Source organism: Gopherus evgoodei, chromosome 8, assembly GCF_007399415.2.
Source record: "Gopherus evgoodei ecotype Sinaloan lineage chromosome 8, rGopEvg1_v1.p, whole genome shotgun sequence".
In the NCBI taxonomy this organism is placed as follows: Eukaryota; Metazoa; Chordata; order Testudines; family Testudinidae; genus Gopherus; species Gopherus evgoodei.
The window spans coordinates 35,866,573-35,887,899 of record NC_044329.1 but is presented as its reverse complement, the minus strand read 5'-3'; the positions used below and the strand labels follow the sequence as shown (position 1 = coordinate 35,887,899).

Here is a 21,327-nt window from a genome sequence, read left to right as displayed (position 1 = left end):
TGGGACCTGTGGTGTGATTGATGGGCACTCTCCAGACACATACAACATATTCTTCTATGACCCGAGTCACTCCGCCCCGCTCCCCCGCAGCATACAACACGCACATTCTTTGTCAGCATCATTCCCCTCCCTGCACAAGGATTCACCACTTGGAAGCCTGTCAGCAGTAAGCCTGGACGCTTGGCATTTCCTTTAAACACTCCTTTTGCGTCTCCACTCCTGCGCCATCATTTGGGCTGCCTTTCATTGCTTCCCTGGCTCTGGGTTTAGTTGTCTATCTTGGGGTATATCCACTCAAGACGGAAATTAAACCTTTGCCCCAGTGTAGACATAGCTGTAGGTGTGACCTGATTAGGGCACAGCGTGGGCATGGCTTCGGGGGGGGGAAGCTAAGCAAAAGTGAGGCATCTGAGCGGAGCATGAATGAGGCCTTTGGGGGCGAGGCCACGATTCAGGCACCAGAGCCCACAAAAGATTAATCAGGCCCTGCACATTTTTAATGTGAAGTTGATTTAACCACTGGAACAAACTACCAAGGGAAGGGGCAGATTCTCCATCTCAAAGACTTCTCAACAAGACAGGCTGCCTTACTGCAGGAGATGCTTTACTCAAACACAAGTTATTGGGCTCAGTGCAGGAGTAGCTGGATGGACGTCTCTGGCCTGTGTTATACAGGAGGTCCAACTAGATCTAAGGTACCTTCTATGGATCTCTGCCCTCCCCCTGGCAGACCACTCCCTTGTCATGACTGCCTGTCTGAGCGGATGGTACTTCCATCAGGTAGTAGGGCTGATCAGCCCACTGCTCAACAGGTCAGTTGACTGGATCAAAAATCCCATTCTGTCTTTCCTGCTCCTAAGTGAGGCCAGGAGCCTGGCTAGCTCAGTCTCACTGGTGTCCTGCAGGCTCAAGCTTACAAAGGTCTCCAGAAACCCTCAAGGCTTTTGTTGACCTTCCTATAATCGGAGCTAGCACGTTGATGGTATACTGTACTGAAGAACTAGCTCCATCTAGCTGTACCGAGCAGCAACACAACACGACCCTCACTAGGATCTAGTGGGTTGGGGTGGCCAAAGCAGTTGCGGTCACCTTCCTCTTTCCTTTATTTGCCAGGAGGGAGCTTCCTCCTCTCCCCCTGCCCTCCCTCATTCCCATATGTCCAATTTCCGGGCTTAGCTGCTTTAGGACTTCTATTCAACTGGGCTGAAAACTGTATACGTCAATTGCCAACCCAGATACCAATTCTCTTAAAAGTGCATTAAGCTCCAGCTCAGCTGTCTGGAAGTTACCAAGCATAAACAATAGCTATTGTAGAAATTTCAGGTGCTTGGAGTGATACGCGTGCTCTAAAAAATATGGCTTAATCTAAAAAAGAAAATGTGATGTTACGGGCAGTTAGTCATCTAGGCAAGGTGACAGGATGGTGCCTTCGGTTTGGAAAAGTAACAGTTTGGGGAAAGAAGAGCTATTTACTTTTGGGGAAATTTCTGTGGTACAGTTGCAGCAGAGTATTGTTCAGGTCGGATATTTACAAACCCTGATGTTTAGGGTATTAATATTGCATCAATGCCTGTTAAGAGGCATGGGAGGGATTGTGGCCCAGCAGCTGTTGTCAGTGCAGACTAACTTCCATTGAGATTTGATGCAAATTGTTTCAATTGTTTTGCCACCACAGAACAAAAAAGCAGGGGCGCATTTTCAGGTAAGGGTGTTTGTTGGGAGAAACTTTAGCTGGAAAGAAACCTATGACTTAATATTTATTCATCAAATTGTATGTGCTGTTAATCTCTTCATCTGGCTGGGATACTTTTAAAATGGCTTTGGAAAAAAACCTTCTAGTTGAGGGGCTTCCATCCAAAAAACATGCACCAAGCATAAGCTCCCGGGGGCCACACAAGCAAGATCCAATGGCTGGAAGCTGAAACTAGAGAAATTCAGACTGGAAATACAGTGTAAATTTTGAACAGTGAGGGTAATTAACCACTGGAACAACTTACCAAGGGTCATGGTGGATGTTTTTCTAAAAGATCTGCTCTGGATCAGCCAGGAACCTGTTCGGGGAAGTTCTTTGGCCTGTGCTATACATGAGGTCAGACAGATGGTCCCTTCTGGCCTTGGAAACTATGAAAGCCCCAGAAGCTTGGGTTCAGCAGGGCCAGGATGTGATTGCCCAAAGTCAATGGCATTTAGGCCTAGGGGCAGACCTAATTTCCTTTAAAATCTGGTCCTATGTGCCTGCATTCTATTTAAAAATGGGATTTAGGCCCTTCTGAAAATTTGACCCATTGTCATCACTGAATAATTAAGACCACTCAATCTCTTTCAGACAGGCCAGCAAAATCATTTTGAAGGCTTGGACCTCACTGTCTGGTTCTCCCCTTGCCCGTGGAGAGAAGTGATCTAAATCAGCGCTATTCCCAGGGCTGGATTAACTCATCGCTGGGCCCTAGGCGGACATACACACCTGGGCTCCTATCTGGTTGGAGGAGGAAGTGGTTTCTTTACCCAACCCCCTCCTCTCTCCTTGGTGGGGTTGGGAAAGGCAAAGCGAGTCTCAGCTGTGAGTAAGAATTATCTGCCCACTCATCCACTGGTGCCGATTTGCACATGAACTGAAAGGCCCACATTTGAGCAACGTTACAAGGTCACAATGTCATTCATGCAGGGGAGTGAGGGTCTTTCACTTTGCCTGCAAATCTGCATCAGTTAAATAAAATAAATATATTTAAAAAATAGGCACTCCCTCTGAATTTGGGCCATAGCCATGTGCCTAGTTTGCTTATCCATTATTCTGGCCCTGCCTATGCCTAGCGCAGATTAATATCTCCTCCACAGCAGTACAACTTCCTGGCTGCTGGGGGTAGGAGTGGAGTCAAAGTTCTGGTCAGTCCCCTTCCCCACCAGCATACCCCTCGCCCACCTGCATGGGAAGGGAGCAGTAGCCCAGCAGACGCTGATCTCCCACGAGTAGCTCATGAAAGGGAGTAATGGAAGTGATACCCATACAGGGCAGTCTGCTGGTGGGCCACAGGACAGTTTGTTTACATTTGCACAGCAGCCCACAGCTCCCAGTGGCTCTCTGCATTGGCCGGGATTACCCTGTGGATTACCCTGACAGGCTGCGTTTGGCCCATGGGCTGCAGGTTGACCACCACTGCTCTGGAGTACATTCAGGTCTCATTTTCTAGCATCTCTCCACAACCAAGAGGGCTAGATTTTTTTTTTTATTTTGGTGTCAAATAAAAGCAGAGATTCTTATGCAAGCACAAGTGTCCAGGAGCTGGAGTGTGAAGAAACAGCAAACACCTAACAGACAATACAGAGAGGCCAAGCACCCTGGGGAATCCAGGGAAGGGAATCATGGTAAAATTGTTAGTTAATTATTAGTTCTGACCAGGGGCGGCTCTAGGGATTTTGCCGCCCCAAGCACGGCAGGCAGGGTCTGCTGGTCCCGCGGCTTTGGCGGACCTCCCGCAGGCATGCCTGCGGGAGGTCCTCTGAAGCCGCGGGACCAGCGGACTCTCCGTAGGCACGCCTGCGAGAGGTCCACTGAAGCCGTGGGACCAGCGGACCCTCCACAGGCAAGCCACCGAAGGTAGCCTGCCTGTCACCCTCGCAGCGCCAGCAGAGTGCCCCCCGCAGCTTGCCACCCCAAGCTCGCGCTTGGGGTGCTGGGGCATGGAGCCACCCCTGATTCTGACCTCACATCTTGGGGGCATTGTGGAAGGTCAATTCATAGTGAACAGGTGTGCACATCGTGAATCCTGCACTCAGTCCACGCTCTCAGAACTGTTATAATTCACCTGGCTGCAACCAGTGGAACAATGTCAGTAATGTGGTTTGCAGAGAGATGATACAAGAACAATGTGTCAGCCGCCCATTTGTCGGGCTGCTTTCTGGCTTTCAGCCACTTGAGCTGCGTGGGAGGAGAGGCCCAACGTTCTCTTCTGTAACCACGCTTTGACAGAGTAATTACATCCATTGATTTGGCTGGAAACCTGAAAAATGCTAGTGTTGTAAGGGATCATTATCATTCCTTCTGTATCTTCCCTTCTCGTGTGTGTGTGTGTGTGTTTGTGTGCACGTACACGAGTGCTTAATAATAATCCAGGGATATGCTCTGTCTGTGCGTAATAGCAACCACGCTGGGATACACTCTGTGTGAGCACACGCATGCGTATATGCATGAGAACAGCAACACTAGGGTACATTCTGGGCTTGCACTGTAAGTAAGGATGGAGCCTGTGTCGTGATGGGCCTGATTCAACCTCTGGATGCTGTCTCTCGGCACCTGCAAAGCAGTTTTCACCCCAGTATTGAAGCACTGACCTGGAACAATGGGTGCAAAGTCTCTGTGGCCTGTGCCTGTTTCAGTTTCTATTACGTGCAATGATACTGCTGTGCATGAGACTGATTGGAGCTGTAGAATCCTAAGGATCACTTCCCTTGCAGGATTCACTGCTTTTACAGCTATGTGTGACTACTCCCTCCATCCTCTACTTCTCTGGTCTGGTGGGAGGCCAGGTTGTACCTAGAGAACAAGGAAGGGGAGGTAGGACTCCTGGGTTCCAGTCCTGCCTCTGCCACTGAGCTGCTGGGGGCTTTGATCATGAGCAAGGCATTCCAGCTGTAGACAATTCCCTGGCTATGGTAGTGCAAAGCAGCTGTATCCTCACTTACACCCAAGGAGACAGTGCTTGTGTGAGGAAGGGGGCATTGGCTAGGGTGAATAGGGGATGTGCTGCTCCACTGCCTCCCGTCTACAGAGCCTCACTGGGAACTAGACTCACTCCTCTAGCAGAAACCTAGAGGGTGGGGATGAGAATGAGGGATGAAGCCCTCCTTTGGGACTAGGGAGGGGCAAGGTATTCTCAGCTGTACCCGCTTCCCCAAACCTGATCCACAGAATGCCCTGTAGGCTCTGAGGCTGCTCTCTGCCTAGACAAACAGGAGCTTTCCCACATACACAGAGCCAGGCTCCTAGGGGTGGATTTATAGAAACCTGTCACAAATGGAGCCAGAATGGCCAGAGGGGCTCTGCCAAAAGAAACCCCTCCCTGCCAGCCTCAGGGAAAATACCAGCCCATTATTTCATTAACAAGCTGCCTTTTTCTCTTTCAGATGCTGAGGCCATAACTTCATCTCTCACTAGAGGAGGCCCAGCAGGTAAAAAACAAATCATCCCAGGATCTCAGCCCCTCCCTTTTCATATGTGTCTCTTAGAACAGCCACTGCTTAGAGAACAGCTGGGATTACGCTTTAGGATGAAATTTACCCCTGCCTGTAGAGGCAATGTAAGGACCCCAGCATAGTGTGGTGCTTCTGCTATGCAAGGGGCAGGCGCATTGAGGTGGACTGGCTCCCCCTCCATCCCGCCTCCCACCCCTTGCCCGTGGTGGAATTGAGCTCTGCACCAACTCCACCAAGCTCATCATGTAGAGTGTGGGAAGGAATGGGGGCATAGCCATTGGGATCCCAACTGGAGGACTGGAGAGTCTGTGAAAGAGCTACATTACTTGAACTGCCCCCACACACCCAGGTTGGGACGGGATCCATCCCCCCCCAGGCCGTCCTTAGTCATAGGCAGAACAGGCAGCTGCCTAGGGCACCACTCTGCCTGGGGGCACCACTCTGCCAGGAACCCGGACAGATGGGAAGCAGTGGAGCATGTAAGGGCAGAGCTGCTAGGCCCAAGAGAGAGCTGAATGCAGCACAGTCTGAGGGAGGGGATTGGCTGCTGGGATCTCTGGGAAGGAACTCACCTGTGAGTGTGACTCTTTCCCCCAGCGTGAGGTGAGGCAGGCTCGGCGGCTCTGGCAGTATCCTTTGTTGTCCCCCATAACATACATTCTTCTCCCCCCTGCCCCACAGAGTACCCCCCTTTCTTCCTCCCCCCCATGGAGCACCCCTTTCCCCACCCCGTCCGGGCTGGGTTGGGTGAGGTGCTGCAAGGGGAGGGGAGGCTGGCTGCCTGCTGAGGAATGACAGTGAAAGTAACTCACTTCCTCGCAGGCAGCCAGGATTGGAATGGTCACAGAGGGCTGGGCTGGGGATAGCCAGATAGCATGTGTGAAAAATCAGGACAGAGGGTTGGGGTAGGGTGAGCAGATGTCCCACTTTTATAGGGACAGTGCCAATTTTTGGGTCTTTTTCTTATATAGGCTCCTATTCCCCCCCACCTCCCATCCTGATTTTTCACACTTGCTGTCTGGCCACCCTAGGTGGGGGTAATTGGTGCCTATATAAGACAAAGCCCCAAATATCAGGACTGGCCCTATAAAATCAGGACATCTGGATCTGGTCACCCTAGCTTGGGAGCGCATCTCTTCCCCGGGCTGGCAGTGATCCATCTCATCCGGGGGGAGTTGCACAAGGCAGGATGAGCTGCTGTGCCTCCATGGATGTCCTGTCCCTGAAATCAGATGCTGTGCTAACTTCACCATGATCCATTGGGCTGGCAGTGGTGCCAACTGGCATGTAATAGGACCTGAGGGTTTGCTGCTGCTGTTGTCACTCTGCACCCCAAGAGGTGGATTTTGGGGTCCTGCAGTTTTCCACCTATCTCCTCCTCTACTGCAGCTGTTGGACCAGCAGGCTGGGGGGTGAGCCAAGCATGAAAGCAGTACTGTGTTGCCATTTAGATTGTCATTTAACAAATTTGTTCGCCAAAAATGCTTGCTAACAATCCTGAATTCAATTTCAATATATATTTTTTTTAAATCAATATCTTAGCCAAAAACAGAAAATTATATTATTGACAATTATTTGTGACAAGTTTGGTATGGGGAAAGGAGTGGGTCAGTTTTCATCAGAGAAACAAAAAATGTTCACTGACTTTCCTATAGCCTGTTACTGCTAAAGAGCCCTCCAACAACTGTAATATGCTCATCTCCTTATAAGTGTATAGAGCAGGGGTCGGCAACCTACGGCACATGTGCCAAAGGTGGCAAGTGAGCTGATTTTTGATGGCACGCAGCGGCGGGCTGAGCGGCTCAGTCTGCTGCTGCTCTGGGGTTCCGGCTGCTGCCCCATTGCCACCCGGGGTCCCGGCAGCCGGCCCGACTCAGCCGGGGGCGGCTCTAGACATTTTGCCGCCCCAAGCACGGCGGGTCCGCTGATCCCGCAGCATCCTGCGGGAGGTCCACCGAAGCCGCGGGACCAGCAGACCCTCCGCAGGCATGCCGCCGAAGGCACCCTGCCTGCCGCCCTCGCAGCATCTGCAGAGCGCCCCCCGTGGCTTGCTGCCCCAGGCACCTGCTTGGAGCGTGGGTGCCTGGAGCTGCCCCTGCACTCAGCACCCACTGCTGGTCTGGGGACCCCCAAGGAACCCCAGGCTGGCAGTGGGCTGAGCAGGCCGGCGGCTGATACCCTGACTGAGCCACTCAACCTGCTGCTGGCCTGGGGTTCCATTCACTCAGCTGGTAGCAGGCTGAGCAGGACTAAATTCAATGAAATAGGAAAAAAAGAGCAACTAATGACAAAGTGCAAGAACCTAGATCAGTGGTCCCCCAGGTGCCAGACGAAGGACCGTGGCGGCAGATGAACATCTGCCGAAATGCTGCTGAAATTTGGCGGCGACACCTCTAGATGACGATGCTTGTCCGCCGGCCAGTACGCAGGCGTCCTGAGAGGCCCCAGCAGGCTCCATGGCATCCACAGGCACCGCATTGGGGACCCCTGACCTAGAGAGCCTCCTGAAGCACGGCGATCGTTTTGATTTAAATGGACTTGAACTGTATGAAGAATTGAGTACACTGTCATCAATGTTGCCACATGCAAAATCGATGATGGACTTTGTACAGTTTATTCATATCAGCAAACTTGTTGACATATATCCTAATGTGTACATTGCCACTCGTATTCTACTGACAATTCCTGTAACAGTAGCATCAGGAGAATGGAGTTTCTCAAAACTAAAGCTCATTAAAAACTATCTCCGCTCTACAAGGAGTCAGGAACACTTGACTGGTCTTGCTATTCTTGCAATCAAACAAGACATCACTTTGTCTATGTCATACGATGACATTATTACTGATTTTGCAGCCAAAAAAGCCAGAAAGATTGCTTTTAATTAAAAACAAATCCTTCTTTCAATACCTCTTCATAGAAATTTCCAATAAAATGTTGACAGATTAAAAACATTATATTATTTGCATCATTCTGTCAAATCAGAATTTTTTCTATAGTGCTGCTTCTTTAGTGCTAGTCCATCTGCATTACAGTGTGCTTAATTAAGTTAAACTGGTTTTAATAACATGTATGAGGCAAGTTTTCCAATAGTGTAAGCTTATGTTTGTGTTGCTAAGAGCAAGACAGGCACAGGGGCACCAGTTTAATAATCCCGCCTAGGGCACCATAAATCCTAAGGACGGCCCTTCATCCCCCCTGCCCCCATGTAGGTTCCTAGATACTACCTACTTACGCTGCTTTGTGCTGGGACACGGAAGGCATCACAGTGAAGAATCTGGCCCTCAGTTTGCAGACAGAGGCCCTGGCTTTCAAGGGAGTACAGTGCCCAGCAGCTCCCATTGCGACAGTCAGCGTGCTGAGCGTGTCAGAAACCCTGGCCCTGGCTGTAGGTGATGGGCTCACCTGAAAATCCAGCACTAAGACCCACATCCTCAGAGGGATTTAGGTGCCTAACTTTCATGGAAATCAATGGGAGTTAGGTACCTAAATCCTTCTAAGGGTCTAGGCCTAAGAGCCAGGTTTGTGTACGTATTTAGACACTGAGACAGTGCAGAGAGGCACCCATAGAACAAAGCGAATTGTTTTTCCCCATTAATGTGGACGCTTTTGAAACTATGGACCTTTAAAAACTCCCCGCATGAAAACCCCACCTTTTAACCAATTAATCTGCAAGGGCGAGGGAAACCGGAGCTCTAAGGAGAGCAAGTCAGGTCCAGAAGTGGGACAAACTAAAATGAGCTTTGTGCAATGCAGGAGGAATTGGGGATGCAGTGCTGGTGGGTGCTGGCTGTGCTGTGCATAAGGAAGTTTGCAAGGCCATTGGCTCTCTCTCAACAGCAGTGCAATCAGTTTTCCTACTACCTCACTCCAGATTCCCCTCCCCAGATGTTATCTCCCTGTTTACCATCAGAAATGTTGTATCTGGAAACCGGTGCTCTGGGGAACAATATCTGTAAAAGAATGGTGCCCCTAAGCTGCCTGTCCGGGCACTAATTCTTGTTGTTTCCCTTGTTTTGAACTTCTGCTGCACATTTGAAATCTACTGTCACATCAAGTTAGGAGCAGTGGCTGCAAACTTGGACTCAGTATTGCCAACTCCATGTATTCAAAAATCATGGGTTAGGCTCCCAGAATTATGAGATTGGCTTTAACTCATGAGATTTGAAACAATAATTAACTTCTGGATTTATTTATCTGGCCTTTGATTTCTGAGCTTTTAGGGGGCACTCAGCTTTTCTCTGTAACTGTGAGGACTAGAAAGTTACTTTTAAAAAAGAAATGGAAGCTGAGACCCTGCCCTAATCACAGGATTCCAGGAGCTGGGAGTTGAAGACAAACACCAGATAACACAAGATTCATGGTAAAATTCTGAGAGTTGGCAGGACTGGCTAGATGTGGAAGCGGGAATTTTGATGTTACTCTTTTTTGCTTGTGTTAACTACTGTTCGTTTCCACTGAAGGACATCCTCCCTGGAGGACAAGCTCTTGCTTGACTGTCCCTGCATTTTCTTTCTAATGGTTGCTCCACCATCATAGAGGTGGGCAATGTGATTTGACAACACAAAAGAGAGGCTTGGGAATTAGATTTCAGTAGTGTTACTGGCACCCGTCCTTGCCAGAACTGGTCAAGGACACGCAAACTCTTCCCAGAATACTGGAAACACTTTCCGTCCCCCGCCCTCCAAGGGGCTTTACTATGAAATGGTGCTGGTTTTCATATGCTTATTCCTGTCCCCTGAGGTTTATATTTTAATGAATTACTGGAAAGAAAGGATCTGAGAAGTTGCAATTGGAAAACTGCTGTTGTCATTTCTTGAAACTAGGGACCAAGGTAATTCTGGCATCTGCAGTCCAGTCCAGAGATGAAAACTTTGAGGAGACGGGTAGACTTTTAAAGCACCATGTGGGATGCCAAGCTGCTTTTGAAAACCCCATTAAGCACCAATCTGCATCTTTAGGCCCCTAAATATCTGACCCATGGTGGTGCTCAACAGCATTAAGATCCAAATTTAACAAAGCACTTGAACATGTGCTTTAAGGATTGTCTCAGCTCCAGAAAACAGCTCAAATGGCCTTTCTCTGCCAAGATAGAGCAACAGGCACTAGCTTATTATTGCACAATGCCAAGCATTGGAAACACGTGAATGAGCAGCACAAGAACAATAAGAGACCCACAGAAAACAAAGTTACCCTAAAATGAAGCAGTATTACACCCTCCTCTTGTAGCCCTGACCATTAGGAACCTGACTGATTATATTGTTATGTTATGCGTACCAGTGGGCTTTGTTCTTGGGGGATGAATTCACCCCAGGGCAAAGGTGTGGCACAAAACCTAGGCACCACTGAGCACTAGCCTGAGTGAAATCATATCTGCACTCTTTGATTAAATAAAGAATAAAAATAATATAGATTCCAAGGGCAAAACATTGTGACCATCTAGTCTGATCTCCTGTAGCACACAGGCCAGAGACCTGCCCACAAATAATTCCCAGAGCAGATCTTTTAGAAAAACTTCTAATCTTGATTTTAAAATTGTCCATGATGGAGAATCCACCTCGACTCTGGGTAAATTGTTCCAATGGTTAATTAGTCTCCCTGTTACAAATGTACACCTTACTACATATACATATAGCTCCTTAAACAATGAGATCAACAGGTGTCACACTCTAAACAGCTCATCACCTCTGACTATCTGTATCTTTTGAGAAGTGGGATTAGGTGTCTTCTGAAGCCTGGCCAGACAGAAGATGGGACAGGGGACACAATACAAATGATTAGCAGAGAAAAACATGGGAAGTGAGGTAGCTTGACTCTCCAGTCATGACTCTATACAAAATACCTCGGTCATGTCATTTCAGATACTACAGCCATGCCACGAATCACAGCCGGCGTCACAGCAGGTACAGTCAGCATCTCGGTCCAGTTACTGGATCTGCTGGTTCACCATATGTATTGACTGTGAACTCTTCAGGGCGGGGACTCAGCGTGGACATGTGGAGAGGGATGCAGTGTCCCTGAGTTCTGGCCTGGGCCTCTAAATTCTACTGCAATAGAAATAATGATAGCAATGACGTCCTTCATTAGAAGAGGCTTCCCTGCACCACGCTCACTTTACAAACATTAAGTTTGAGATACACAGGTGTCCCTTTTTCATGCAAACAAGTGATTAACAATGTGTGGTGCTTGACCCACAAGCCCCTCTTCACAACACCCCTGCTGGGTTGTTAGCTCCATTTTACTGAGAGGGACATTGAACCAGAGACTCCCTGTGAGAGCTGGGACTAAACCCATACTCCAGGCTTCCATTCCCTGGTTTAATCCATTAGCCCATGCGGGTATGGCTAGGAGAGGGCTCCTGTGTCTAGTTCCATGGAAGCAGCTGTCAAATCACATTGCAAAGGATTGAAACCATGGATTTTCAAACAAAAAGTGCTCCCTTACCTTATTTTTGCTTTTCTTCCTTCTGGTTCCACTGAAACTGGCTCAGGGAGGCTGCTGCAGGTGGCTAGAAGTGAGGACTCCTTCCCAAGAGATGGAAGACAAAGGCTGTCAACAGAAAGCTACAAGCTTCAGTCTGCAAATATAAACCCATATGATAAGCAAGTCTGAATTCTTCCTATTTCCGGTCCACATGTTTGCTATCTGGGTAGATTCCTCTAGAAACATACTGCACCTTTTGTTTGAAAAATTCCTCGAAAGACATAATTTCCCCCCAAAAAAGCAAACACAACATGATCCTAAATCAACCCCCTAGGTCTGAACATCCCAAATCTCTGAGAAAGATTGAATCTGAAATCAGATCTTAACATCACAGCTGGCTTCTATTTCTGTGTTGGGCCATACTATAACACTATAGCTTTTATACAACACTTTGCATCCTTAGCTCTCAAAGCACTTTTGCAGAGAACAGAGAAGGTTAGTATTATTGCCATTTTACAGATGGGGAAACTGAGGAACAGGGAGGGAAGTGACTTGGCCAAGATCACACAGAAAGCCAACGGCCAAGCTGGGAATGGAACTCAGGTCTCCTGACTCCTAGTTCAGTGCCTTATCCACTAGGTCACATTGCCTAAACCCTCTCAAATTGAGAAAGTTTGACTTCAGATTTAGATCCAGGGATTTTCAAAAGCACCTATGTAACTTAGGAGCACCAAGGATCAACACAACATGTGTTCCTAAGTCACTGAGGACTGGTCTAAGTTCCGAAGCTGCACCAACAAAATTCTGCTTTGTTCAGTGGATGCAGATGTGTGTCTGCTCAGCTGTGCATCTGCTCTCCTGCCTGTCTCCTACCAAATAACCATTGTGAAATAGCTATTCCCCTTTTCAGTGGTCAGTATCCTGACCTATGGGTCTGAAACATGGCCCCTCACCATCATCACTATTCAGATGAAGCATCTCCAAATGATCAAAAACATTAAATGGTTCAAAGTCAAGTCAGATGAAGAGATCCAACCTCTAACTAAACAAATCCTGCTCTCTCAAACGGTCTCCCAGCGCAACCGAATCTGTTGTGGTCATTTGCGCCAAATGCCTCCCTGCAAGAATCATCTTTGACCCAATGAAAGCAGGATGGAAAAGACCCTTCAGAAGACATAAAATATGATTGCTGGATGTCGTCAGCAGCCACCTGTCTCTCACAGGCATCGTACCCCATGATGTGCCAGATTTGGTTTAGGACAGAACTACATATGCCATAATGTGGCATAAAGCAGTTTTGCCTCTCCTGGAATTGATAGTTGGGAGTGGACTACATCCACCCTGATCAAATTGGCCCTGTCAACATTGGTTCTCCACTTGTGAGGTAATTCCCTTCTCTTCATGTGTCATTATATAATGCCTGCATCTGTAATTTTCACTCCATTCATCTGAAGAAGTGGGTTTTTACCCACGAAAGCTTATGCCAAAATAAATCTGTTAGTCTTTAAGGTGCCACCGGATTCCTTGTTGTTTTTGTGGATACAGACTAACACGGCTACCCTCTGATACTTGATAACGTGTTTGGGCTGCTGGGCTGTGCAAGACAGCATGACAACCAGGGGCGGCTCTAGACATTTCGCTGCCCCAAGCATGGCGGCATGCCACAGGGGGCGCTCTGCCGATCGCCGTTCCTGCGGCTCTGGTGGACGTCCCGCAGGCGTGCCTGTAGAGGGTCCGCTGGTCCCGCGGCTCCACCGAAGCCGCAGGACCAGCGGACCCTCTGCAGGCACACCTGTGGGAGGTCCACCGGAGCCATGGAACCAGCGGATCCTCCGCAAGCATGCCACTGAAGGCACCCTGCCTGCCGCCCTCCTGGCAACCAGCAGAGTGCCCCCGCAACATGCCGCCCCAAGCACGTGCTTGGTGTGCTGGGGCCTGGAGCCGCCCCTGATGACGACTAACTAACTAACTTTTTGGAGCAGCACAAGCCCCTTACTAGCAGAGTCATATTGACAGCTAGAGCCAGTGCGGATGTCCACTGCTACATATAGCTATGCCGATAAAAGAAGTCCTCCCACTGCAATCCCACTCTGTGCAACTCCTTTAGGTAGTGACCTGGCTGATAACCATCTTCAACTCTGCTGCTCAGGGGTCAGAAACTCACCATAGGACAGATTTACAAAGGGATTTTGGTACCTTAAGATGAAGATTGCTGTCTAGTGGGATTTTCAAAAGCACTTAAGTGGATACCTTTGTAACTCTGGCCCGTGGCTTTTACATGGCCGCCATATACTTCACAGCCACACCTGTGGCACCAGCAAGTACATGAGAGAGCATCACTCCTTTCCGATGGGAAAAGCAATTGCATTCAGGTGCAGCATGGTCCAGAAAGGAGGTCAGCGAGCCCCTTAGATTGTGGGGATCCCCAGGATCCTCTTGGCCACTCCTTCTAAAAGAAGAGTTCCAATTTGCAAAAACCCAAGGCAAGCCTTCTTGTCATCGAATGCATGGAGGGAGAGGGGAATTCAGCATGGCTCCTATTTATCAATCCATGCCTATTCAGCAAAATACTTGCACATGTGCTTAAATGCTTTGCTGAATTGGAGCCTAAAGGAGAAATACTTTAAAGCTGTTTTCCCTGCATTTCTTTCCCACCGGACAGCTAGGAGGATTCTCAGCAACAAAAACCTGCAAAGCCATGCGATGCTGCTTCAACTTTCCTTGTAGGGATTTGTGTGCAGCTTTATTTTTCTGCCTTGTTCTGCACAGGGTTCATGCCCCAAAGTTTTGCTTAGAGTGTCACATTCAAGTGGACCCCCCAAAATGCAAAGCAAACTGCAAAGGTGAATTTCTGTAGCTGCTCTTGAGCTATCCAAGCATAAAGGAAATGAAACACATAAGCCAGCATGTGTCGGAAAGCAAACAATTGTGTGTGGGGGTGATGGGTATTTCTAGGCCAGTAAAAACCTCTTTATTTTAAATTCAGAAAAGGAAAAGGTGCAATACGAGATGGAACTCCTGCCGTCTAGCCCAAGAGTTGTGTTCACCTCAACACACATGAGCAATAAGATTTCTGGCTACTGCTAAAGTCACAGTACTGCAGGCACTCTGTTCCCTCAAGCAGAACTAGAAGCAGTTTCCTTGGCTGTTCAACGCTATGCTCTTTTTAACAGATTACCCATAATTCCCAGGAGGCCTGAGGACTTCCTGGGAAGGGCACTGCCTTTAGCTGAGCTGTTTCTAAACATTTATTCCACAGCTTCAAATGTGTTGACTTTAATTACACCAACTCCCAGGCCCTCAAAGCAGACAACAGAAGGCCATCTGTCCGACCCAGCTGATGGAAAATCAAAATCGGCATCGACATCAGCTGGTAAGTGCCTGCCGTGTTCCTAGCACAGTACGGTACACTTCATTGTAGCGACACTAAGACTTTGCACACACAGGCTATGTCTACACTGCAAGTGAAGGGTGATTGTAGCACAGGTTGGCATATCTGTGCGAGCTTTAATCTAGCTAGCAGGGTAACACCAGAAAGATGCACTCTGGTTGCTACACTGACATATCTACACTGCGCTCCATGCCAAGTGTGCTACAATCTCACCTTCACTTGCAGTGTAGACATACACAGAGGGTTAGATTGTGCAACTCATCCTCCTGTCAGTGAGTGCTTCCTTATACAAGTGATGCCAGGAAGACTATGTAGGTAAAGGCCAAATTGTTGCATGCCCAGTGCACTGAGCCCTTTGGAATAGCAGGCTCTAAGCGCTCACCAACAGGAGTATGAGCCATCCAGTCTGGCTCATACGCTGTGTAGGAACTTCTCAAACTCTTCATGAAGTTTCACACATCTTTCCCCTATATGGCTGTTGGGTTAGGCAGAAGAGTTATAGAATCAAAGAGCCGTAGGATTAGGGACCGCAAGGGTCATCTAGATTAACCCCTGCCAAGATGCAGGATTTGTTGTGTCTAAACCATCCATGACAGATGGCTATCGAGCCTCCTTTTGAAACCTCCAGTGAAGGAGCTCCCATGACCTCCCAAGGCAGTCTGTTCCATTGTCCTGCTCTTCTTACAGTTAGGAAGTTTTTCATGAGATTTAATCTAAATCTGCTGTGCTGTAGTTTGAATCCCTTGCCACTTGTCCTGCCCTCTATGATAAGAGAGCTATAACTTTTCTCCATCTTTTATATGGCAGCCTTTTAAGTATTTGAAGACCACTGTCATGTCCCCCCTTATTCTCCTCTTTTCCTTCAGCCTTTGCTTATATAGCTTGCATTCCGTCCCTCTGATCATCTCCCTTGCCTCTGGATCCTTTCCAGTTTGACTATATCCTTTTTATACATTAGTGACCAAAATTGGACATAGTCCTCCAGCCAGGGCCTAACCAGCATCGAGTAGAGCACTGAGTCTTTAGTTTAACATCTCAGGGCTTGGCTACACTGGAGAGTTGCAGCGCTGGTGGTGGGTTTACAGTGCTGCAACTTACTCACTGTCCACACTTGCAAGGCACATACAGTGCTGCATCTCCCTGGCTGCAGCGCTGGCTGTACTCCTGCTCTGCCTGGGGTATAACGATTGCAGCGCTGGTGCTGCAGCGCTCCTCCACCAGTGTGGCCACCAAAAGCGCTGTAATTGGCCTCCAGAGGTATTCGGAGGTATCCCAGAATGCCTGTTCAGCCACTCTCAACAGCACTGCAAATGCTGCACATGTGGCCACACTGCGGCGCTGGTAGCTGTCAGTGTGGCCACACTGCAGCGCTTTCCCTACACAGCTGTACGAAGACAGCTGTAACTCCCAGCGCTGTACAGCTGCAAGTGTATCCATACCCTCAGCCAGTATCTCTGATGGTTGCACAGGTAAGCCAATGCATGCCATAGGTGATTTATTGGCAGGCTATCTGATTTTACTGGGCGGGGATGAGGAAGAGACAGTGCTTAATTTGCAATGAAAGAGGTGCAGAGACTCAAGCAATTTTTTTACTTTCATAAAAGAAGCAGGAAAGCCCAGAGTGCCAGAGCTATGAACTGCCAAGCTAGAGGTGCCAGGCTATGAACTGCCAAGCCTAGAGGTGCCAAGGTTCAGCCCAAGCAAGCCCTGGCAAAAATTAAGCACTGGGAAGAGAGTCTGTGGTTAAATTCAGGTTGAAAAAAAATCGTCTGAGAGAATGCAGTAACAACTGCAGGGTTTTTTCCAGCTTGCAGCGTTATCCTGTGAGCTGAATTTTGGGGGTTCAGTGAAAGCGAGAGTCTCCCCAAGGAACTTTAAAAAACAAAGGGCAGCCCTATAGTTGAATCCCCTGTGCTGACATGCATTGTCTGGTGCATCTTCAGACCACATTCTCCCACACTGTTGTGTTCAGGGTCTGCACTAATTTGTTCACAAGCTTGGCATTCAGTGTGGCGGGATGGGGCTGTGGCACTGCAGAGGCTCAGGAAGCTCTTTGGGGTGGAGGATGGTGGCTGCTGGCCAGCCGAAGGGGTGGAATTTTCAAAAGCACCTCAGTTGACTTATGATCCCCAGGCTCCTGGAAGATCAATGGGACTTGTGCACTTAGTCACATACACTTATGAAAATACCCCCCCACATGCCTCACCAAGGCCTTTTGTTGGTGAGTTGGCAAACAGTCAGCATTAATGTCAAGCCTTCTGATCAGTCAGTGGCACAAATATCTTTGGCAAACAGTCTAGGTTGGTTTCTGATCAGTCACAGGGGAATTTTTAATTCCCTGTTTCCCCGTGGTTTTGATCTAACTTCGAAGCATGGAATAGGGGGTGGGGATGGAGTACAACCATAGCAGGGGGTTGGTTTGGTTTGGTGGGGAAGGTGTTAAGCCTAAAACAAAGCCCTTTTTCACTGGGAGCCACCGTGGTTAGGGAAAACCAACGTTTCCTTCCACCTTGGTCTATAATTCTTATTAATTGCTACAAACTGTCCATTGACAAGTCTTATGTCTTGTGTTTTCCTCATCCAAATCCAGGGGAATTGGGAGCGCAGGCTGTGTCCCTTTATATAGCAGCTTTTAATTTAAACAAGAATTCACTGCAATTGAACTAGCTGGTTTACAGGGTCCAGGTGCTCTAAATGAAGTCCAACCTTGGAGTTCTGCTGTCCGTTAACGCCTGGAATACACGGGGGTATCATCCCAGCAGTCAGTATAGACCAGATGACAAAATCCAACCAATGCTTCCTGACTGGACTGTGTCAGAGTGTGAAAGGAGTGACCTCGCTTTGAGAGTAAAATGCCCCCTGTAATGTCTTGGAAAGATCCTTGCCATGCTTCTGACATAGGCCCTAATCCTGTAGTCTCTTCCGAGCAAGATTCCTTTAGACTTCAGGGACAGTTCTCCCAGAGCAAAGGCTCGATCCAGCACTGAAGTCGGTGGAAAGACTCCAATTAAGTTCAGCGGGAGTTGGACTGAGCTCTAAATCCTGAGTTCAGGCTTTAAACCCAAGACTGTGGAACAACCGAAGTCCACCCCCGCCCCCTCAACAGTCCATTCCAGATTTTACACAAGTCCAAGTGCATGTAGTGTAAGTTAGTTTTATCTGTGTAGATGTTTATGCTCAGTGAAGCTAATAGTTCTTCAGGGTATCACAGAGCCTGATATTTAATTTGAATCCTGCTTTATGTAAAAGCTCAGTGCCGCTTTGATTATGGAATTGCTACTGATATTTCCATCATTCCAGGCTTTTCGGGTGGGATCTAACATTTCCCAAATACAAAGTACCCAAGCCAGGCTCAGCAAGCAGAGTAGCAAAGAAAGTCCTATAAGACAGTTGTCAAGTGACTATGGATAAATTAGAAGCCGCAGTATTTTAGCACAAGGCAAACAACTTGATGACTTGAACCATTGTACAGCAACATCTGCAAGCTGGATAATCCCACTACCAGTTATGTTCCTCCGGCACATTTCTACTCTGGGAGGCAGCTGTTGAGGGCTGCTTGAAAATTTTGGTCAAAAAGAAGATGTGGGGTGTTTGTGGGTTTTTTTTGGGGGGTGGGGAGGGGCAGGGGGTGTTGAGAAATGTGTTTGGTCTACATTGAAATTTTCCATGGGTAAATGTTAGTTGGCATTAAAAATTTCCCTTTTCCAAAGCGACATTTTGAACCAAAATGTTTCCATTCAAATTAACATTTTATTTCAACTGAAAATATCAACATTTTTCATTTCAACACTTCCAAATGGAAGTTTTTCAGAAATTTTCATTCTGTGAACATTTTGATACTTCACTTTTTTTGTCCTGATTTGGACGAAAACAAATGTTGAAATATTGGAATATTCCACAGGACAAAAATTCCATTTTCTGACCAGCTCCTTTGGTTTCCACTTGGAAAATCTGTTTGTGCTCCAGTGTAGGAGCCTAAAGACGGTGTTACAACCCTTTGCACCGCATATCCTGGATTGGTGCCATTACATCACTGTCTCTCAAAGCCATTGCCATAAGCAGAGGCAGAGAGCTGTGCCAGGAGCTAACCAGTGTGTCTGATAGTTCCCATATACCCTCTGGAAAACCTGAAAACACCACAGAAGTTTCCCTTCCTTGGGATGAACTGTTCAGGCATAAAGGGCAGTTGGTTGAGCTAGGCAGGAAAGCTGGTTCTCTGAGAGGAATGCTGGTCTTCTGGCTAAAGCACACAAATGGAAACCGAGAAGTACGGGCTCTGTACTTGGCTCTTGTTGAAGACGTGTCATGCCGCAAATCCCTTGGCCTCACTGTGCCAGCTGTAAAATGGTAGGTCATGAACATTCATTCATTCATGCAGATCTTTTGATGAAAAGGGGCACAGACATGAAAAATACGGTCCTGCTCTCATTGAGGCCAATGGGAATTTTGCATTGATTTCACTGGGAGCAGCTCAGTCTCTCTCTGTTGTAAGGCTAAACGCTCTTTGGGGGAATGGAGGCACCTTGCCAGTGTGGCCTTGGAATTACATTCTCCCCAGATTCTGAGTAGAAAGTCTTTAGGTAAAACTACCTTTTCCACAGGTGCTTCGAAACAAGTGACCTCTACAACCATTGCCTCTGACTGGAGCACAGGACCTTCCCTCCCAGACCCTACCCCAACGGAGGAGAAATCAGCTCTGACGGTGGCAGCGTTTGGTAAGGGCCTGTATTTTGGTGATCCGGAGCTTAGTGGTGCAGTTGTTTTCAACCCTGGTAGGATTAGACCAGGAGTAAACTCAGCCTTTTGTGTTAAAGGTTTATTGAAAGTCAAGATGTATTGTCATTTGAGGAAAATACCACCTAAGACAAAAGAGCAAGAGGTTTCTCATTCTAGTGAATATCACCTCTCTGGTCAATACATTTTGATGTTCATTACAACAGAAATAATAATCTGCTTAATGTTTTTCCTTAAGGATGCAATCCACGTCCCATAGAAGTCAACAGGGCTAACTCATTGACTTCAGTAGGAATTAGACTGGGCCCCAAACAGACCCGTTACATTATCACTGACCAATTATTCTTTTCTCCATTGCTCAGGTGTCATCAGCTTCATAGTCATTCTGGTAGTTGTTGTTATCGTCCTGGCCAGCGTGGTCAGTCTGAGATTCAAGTGTAACCGTTCCAAAGATGCAGAAGGTATTTGTATATGCTTGTGTGGTTACAGTCATTCCAGAAGTGCTATAAGGGGTTGTATCCAGAGCTAAATGGCATTTCTGGTCCAGATCCATGTTTTCGGTCACAGATGGGCTTCAGAACTGGGCCCATGTAATTTTGGTATAAAAATCCTTTGTAGGCCGAAACTCTCCATGTTTGGTCTCATCCTGAAATTATTCCTTTCCCTCTTCCCCTTTACCCCTACTAATTAGCAAAAAAACTTGATCTGGCCACTTTGAGTAGAAGGGGAGGGGAATGAGCTTAAGATGCTTTTATTAAAAATGGCTTTGTCTTTTAAAACCAAACATAGTGCAGTGGAGAGTAGTCATTTTTGCCTATGTAAATAAAACAATCCAGTGTGAACGTATATTGAAAGCCCAAGTCCTACCCTACACATACAAGGAACAGAGGTAAGTCTGGGAGCCGCCTCAATGCAATTTGCAGATTTTACTGGCTTTAAATCTCTTGCTCCACGTTGCATTAGCACAGATTTTTGCATTGAATGTGTAGTGAGATTTCCTGGTGAAGCCTGTATTCCAGCTCAAGGACTGTCCACTAGGGGGCAAAGCAGCTCAACTGACAGGACACTCGATGCTTAGTCCAAAGGCTTAAAAGAAACAAGTAAGGCAAACATCAGCGCTGTATTCAGCTCACTCAGCTTTATACAGTTTTCTCTAATCAGGGCTGAAATACTTGGCAGAGGCTTTACATTCCATTGATTGCCATTTATGACACTACCAGGGTCATTCTGAATACATCTTGCTTTGCTCATTGATAGATGTTTTTTTTCATCCAGCACCGTTTTCTTCCCCCAACAGATAAACAGAAGCCGGGGAGCTCCATGGTATCTGAAAGGTAAGGCTGCTCAGCAATCATGGCTTTCTTCACAGCCCACTATGAAGGATCAGGGATTAGTATCATTTATTCGTATTGCCATAGCACCTGTGAGCTCCAGGCATGGACTAGGACCGATCTCTGAATTTCTGAGATGCATTGAAGCCAATGGGGGGCACAGCACCTTCAGAAAATCAGCCTACCTATATTTAGGTACCTAACTTAGATGTGTAAGTTTAGGCCCCCAGATCTGAAAATGCATTCACTGAGACAGGAGTG

The 21,327-nt window shown here is 47.6% G+C and overlaps 1 protein-coding gene across 4 annotated transcripts in view; it reads left to right on the top strand.

Moving 5' to 3' along the window:
* Positions 1-21,327, top strand: part of ECSCR (endothelial cell surface expressed chemotaxis and apoptosis regulator) — a 44,643-nt gene that overhangs the window by 19,004 nt on the left and 4,312 nt on the right. For 2 of the 4 annotated variants that reach the window (XM_030573833.1, XM_030573832.1), the window contains exons 2-6: positions 5,122-5,166; positions 14,870-14,983; positions 19,603-19,716; positions 20,098-20,196; positions 21,033-21,069. In XM_030573833.1, the coding sequence (XP_030429693.1) occupies positions 5,122-5,166; positions 14,870-14,983; positions 19,603-19,716; positions 20,098-20,196; positions 21,033-21,069 (409 nt within the window). Of the gene's footprint in view, positions 1-5,121; positions 5,167-11,048; positions 11,113-14,869; positions 14,984-19,570; positions 19,717-20,097; positions 20,197-21,032; positions 21,070-21,327 lie in introns of all 4 variants that reach the window. The other 2 variants (XM_030573835.1, XM_030573834.1) reach the window with 2 other exon arrangements.